Source organism: Chrysochloris asiatica, unplaced genomic scaffold, assembly GCF_000296735.1.
Source record: "Chrysochloris asiatica unplaced genomic scaffold, ChrAsi1.0 scaffold00151, whole genome shotgun sequence".
NCBI lineage: Eukaryota > Metazoa > Chordata > Mammalia > Afrosoricida > Chrysochloridae > Chrysochloris > Chrysochloris asiatica.
This window is the reverse complement of record NW_006408669.1, coordinates 7,986,776-7,992,143: the sequence shown is the minus strand read 5'-3', so window position 1 is coordinate 7,992,143 and position 5,368 is coordinate 7,986,776. Positions and strand designations below refer to the sequence as shown.

At 37.4% G+C, this 5,368-nt stretch overlaps 1 protein-coding gene across 1 annotated transcript in view; it reads right to left on the bottom strand.

Moving 5' to 3' along the window:
* Positions 1-3,894: 3,894 nt before the first annotated feature.
* Positions 3,895-5,368, bottom strand: part of LOC102838268 (phosphoglycerate kinase 1-like) — a 4,581-nt gene continuing 3,107 nt past the window's right edge. Inside the window, exon 2 of the mRNA XM_006870793.1 lies at positions 3,895-3,898. Coding sequence (XP_006870855.1) covers positions 3,895-3,898 — 4 coding nt within the window. The remainder of the gene's footprint in view (positions 3,899-5,368) is intronic.

Genomic DNA, 5,368 nt, shown 5'->3' with positions numbered 1-5,368 from the left:
TGGTCCAACCACTCTGGACAGCAATGTGGCACTTCCTCAGAAGATTGGAAATAGAAATACCTTATGATCCAGCAATTCTTCTACACAAGAAATATGAGCCATAACACGAGTAGATATATGCACACCAATGTTCATAGCACACTATTTACAATAGCAAAACGTTGGAGACAGCCTAAATGCCCACCAACTGAAAATGGATAAACAAACTGTGGTACATACACACAATGGAATATTATGCTGCCTTGAAGAATAACAAGGATGCTGAAAGTCATTGCATAAGATGGATGAAACTTGAGGACATTATGTTGAATGAATTTAGTCAGTCACAAAAGGAGAAATACTGCATAGGACCACTATTATAAAAGAGTAAGAAAAACGACCCATAATACTAAAGGGTGGGAGGATTCTTTGCTGGTTACTGCGATGTGGGGGGTGGAGTGTGGGTAGGGAGGGAAGGTGGAGCACAGGGTAGGGAATAGACAAAGGATAGTTTGGGTGCTGGGGAGGGTGGCAATATACAAGAAGGGGGAGGGGAATGGAAGAACAAGGCAGATGGGAGAGCAATTAGGCAGGTTTGCATAGACTAAGTGGGACAGAAGTAAATAATGATGCATGCACAACCTTGGAACAACAGGGCTCCAGTATACAGGGATTGAGTCATGGTTGGAATGGACAAAACAAGGGAAACAATGTTAAGGTACTTGGCTGTCTTTTGAATCTTTGTTTCCCTTGCATCCATTATAAAAATAGACATTTGAACTGGAGAGAAAGGAATAGCCAGAAATATCACCATAGGGAGCTTGTAAGTCCATCTTCTGCCTATAACTGATTGGAATACCTAAAATGGGGCTACAACCTGCCCAGTGAAAGAGGCGCTTGTGGAGCCTCTGCATTACATAAGACTATCTGTGGAATCCTGATCCCAATCCCGAATCTTCTGAGGTGGGAAATTTCCACTTGAAAGGACAAGCAGACCAGCCGGAGTGGCTAGAAAAACAGAAGATACTTCTTGAAACAAAGATCGACAGGAAAAATAGAAAACAATAACAGTAGTGTGAGTGACTACTGCAAGAACAAGCAAGTTGCTGCCTAGGAGACATCAAGTCAAGTGGCCGGGTCCCCTCAGGGCAAACTCCATTCCAAGACTAAGACTCAATGGCAATATACGAGGAGACATGTGCTCTGACTGGTGACAACGTTGGTCACCAATAACGGGAAGTGAGAGAAAAACAGCAATGAAGTAGCAAGCTAAGGCCTACCACGTTCAATAGACTCCTGTGCACCCAGGTAGAGACTTGGTTGGCCAGCAGTATGACAAGACCTGGGGACTCCTGGGCCCAGAGCCAGTAACATAGCTACAGAGGACTACAGTGGAGAGTGATGTAACAAAAGGAAGTGAGTGGTTGACTTTGCAGCCCAGGAGCGGAGTTCCCTGGGACCATCAAGGGAGAAGAGCAGAGTGAGGGACCCTACCCAGAGAAGCAGTGACGCCAGAGATGATGATGTGGAGAGATAGAGCGGCTGGGAACTCTAGACCCAGGGAGGGATAGGGGCTAGGTGCTGACAACCAAGGGACAGGCTTGCAGGGTGTACTCTTTGGTTGGTTGATGATCTGTGGAGGGGATTGTAACCATGGCAATGAAACAATATACAATAGGATGAATGTAAAGCTAATGTTCTCCCATGTAAACTATCACATAATTCACAGTAAAACATTTAATAAATAAATAGTTTAGAAGCCCTACTTACCCTCAACACATCTGTCAAAGAACAATTTAAGGAACACAAACAGAAAGAATTACATTGTAAGCACAGGGCAGCTATTTTCACAAAGAAGTCGTTCATTCTTCAAGAATCTATAAATAAAAGCTCGCAACATATTCCGACACACATACATACATAATTACATACAGTCTCCATAAATATTTGCATATGACATAAATATGTATCTTCCTTTATCAGTATATTTAAATATTATTTCAATTTTAAAAGGTTTTAAACCTACGAATGCTTTGTCTAAGTGCTAAGTATTACAAGTTTAGAAATACTGCAACATTGTCTAAAGTTAGAATTTATGAAAATTAATACAAACAAGCATTGTTTAGGTTGAATAGTTATATATATTCAGCACTGGACTCTAATTACAATAACAATAGTTCTCAAATTGTAAATTCATTATTATACTTTGCTTCTTTTTGATTAATTTTTGTTAAAATCCAAGTGTTTGAAAGGAGAAAGAACAATGAAATACCAAAATGTTACACAAGTTACATGGTAACATTTAAAGCATCTGTAGTACTACTACTTCAAATTGTTGAAACAATTTTAAAGCAAAATCAGCATGATTTTCTGGTGTTATTTCATACGTTGTTGTTGTTATATGCTGTCGAGTCAGTTCTGACTCACAGCAACCTTGTATAGGGTTTCCAAGGAGTGGTTGCCACTTTATTGGCCCGGTGTTTATCCTACAGCACCATACCAGGATGGCGATTTCATAGTTGTTGTTGTTGTTGTTCAGTGCCATAGCGAACCTGTACAGAGTTTCTAAGGCTGTAAATCTTTACGGGAGTAGAAAGCCTCATCTTTCTCCCACGGAACAGCTGTTAGTTTCAAACTGCTGACCCTAAGGTTAGCAGCCGGATTCATAACCACTGATAAGTTTGTTTTCATTTATTTCTTCCATGTTGGGAGAAAAACAAACAAACACCAAACTTCATTCTAAAATTGCGATGAAACCTGTGACACAAGGAAAAAACTGAAACCATAGGTATTAATTAAAGAAGTCTGACAAATTTCCAAGGTAGAAACGGGTAAGTCAAAATATCTGGTTATCACTTCAAAGATAAATCAGAATCACAGACTGGCTAATTATTTAGAAATGGGAAAACTTTTATTTCAGCTAGCATTCTTTGTTTGCAAACAGGAGAATCTTAATTAAAATAGGAAGAAAATTTTCAGTAGAATATGTGGTGGTAACCCAAAACTCTGAATGCAAATTGATACAAGCAGCAATCTGACAGTTCAAGGCCTACATCAAGATCTAGAGAAGGAACCTGAGACTATTTACAATAAAGGAGGAGACCTGCACTGGCAATCTCACCAAGGCTGCAAGTAAGGAGAAACAGTTCCCTAAACAAAAATGAATGTGTAGAAACAAAACATGGGAAAATGGATGAACATAAGAAAGCCAATTGGTGCTAACATCAATATTTTCAATTCAATGTTTATTGCTTACAGGTGCCTACACTTTTTTCTTAATACCAATAAAAATTTTTGAAAAATAAACACATTTGGTTGAGAAGGAATGGGAAAATGGGTGGAATGTAAAGAGGAAGCACAGGGGGGACGCGGGATAACTGTTGTTGCGTGGAAAGGATTACAATCATTCAGATGAAACAAAGTGTACGGTTTCTTGAATGTAAAACTAATGATCGTGTCTGCAAACGTTCAGTAAATTCATAATAAAAAGTATTTTAAGGGACCTTCGCCTCATGGAAACAGAAAGGCTATGTACTGGAGGCTAAAAGAGAGGCTTGCAGAATGTACCCTTTGGTTTTTTCAAATGATTATATATTCCTGAGTCTTTTTGTGTACATCAAAAACAAACTAACATAAACAGAATAGAAGCTAATGCAGGGAGTGATGATGCACCAAGGAAACTGTAATCATTGCAATGAAATGATGAGTGTAAAACCATTGTTCTCCCATGTCAACTATCGCTCAATTCACAGTAAAAAACCTTTAGAAAAAAATTTTTTTTATAAATACATCCACATTGGGAATTCCCCCGAAACAATGGCCCTTTAATATACTTCATATATGAAACTTGATTCATCACCTTCAACCCTATAAAATGAACAATAATACCCATGGAAAACTTGCTCCACAGAACAATCAACTGTAGAAGATAAAACAGAAACATTTGCCAAAAAACAAAATTCCAAAGCCAGGAAGGAGCAAGAAAGAATGACAAACCGAACAGAAAAATCCAAGGAAGAAGTGAAAAGAGTGTTGTTTGCACTGAGAGAATTACAACTAGATTACAGAGCAAAATGTGTATAAATTATTGAATGGGAAACTAATATGTTCTGTAAGCTTTTATCCAAACCACAATAAAATGTTTTGTAAAAGTTACAGTAAAAAAAAATCACTGGCATCCAATCAAAGGGACAGGTAGGAATGTGCTCTTACCAGTCCGGATGAATAGATGGTTTCTTCTGCTGCAACTGTAACAATTACTTAGCTCATTCAGTATCATAATGTGAAATGAGCAACATGGAGACTCATACTGAAGTAGAAAGATTCTTTTACCTAAAAAGTTTGGTTTTTCACAATTATAAAGAGGCAAACTGAAATTATCCTCCTGCTAAAATCTTAGAGCCATTTTTCTTTGATGTTCATTTACGATATTAAAAAATCAAGGTCAAAAGATCCCATTTCATTTTTGGTGAAGTGATGTGGCCAGGAAAGAAATAAGACCCATAGATGTGATAATTAAAACTCCTTAAATATAAATAGGAATCAGCTTGAGCTAGCTTAGGGAAATATCATGGCCAGTTATTAAGAAGATTTAAAATGTTTTCCATTATCCAACGGAGAGCTTGCAACAAGGCTACACAATAAAGGACAGGAATAAGGAGTGAAATGATATCTGAACATAGGAATTAATTTATCTCAATTTTTTATTTTTCTGCATAGAATTTCCTATTTTTCTTACTGCTCCTGATTGAAAAATAAAGGTTGTACCATAGTACTTTTGAAAAGAGAATATGATTGATATCACTTGATTAAAGTAGCTATATTCCAGCAAATATCATGGTGAAAAACAAATACCATATCAGGCTCTCTTGAATGGAGATCAATCCTAAGACTAATAAAATACCAAAGAGCTCTTCCTCCATGAAACACATTGAAGACCACCTCTGGATATCACCTTCAGAAAGGACTAGGGGAAAGATGAAGAAGTCCAAAGGGAAGTTAACTTCTAACCTGACCAGATAGTAAGTAAGCTGGTCTATTTAGAACTGAAAGATGCTTTTTAAACTGTAAGATGAAAAGATATTGCTGATCAACAACATGTTATCCCACAACTCAGAGGAAGAGACTTGAAACAATTTAGATTAGTAATAATAAAAAAAAACTATTTTCCCGTACATCTGGGAGTACAAGCACTTTTTAACCCAGTTGCATTAGCAAAAGCCTAGGAAGTTAGATTTGCAGTATAGAAAGTGAACATCATTGAACACAGGACTGTATATAACATGATGGGAAATACAAAATAAAATACAAAACAAAATAAATCCTTTCCCATCTAGTTGTTTCCAACTCACAGCAACACTATGTTGTTGTTGTTAAGTGCTGTCGAGTC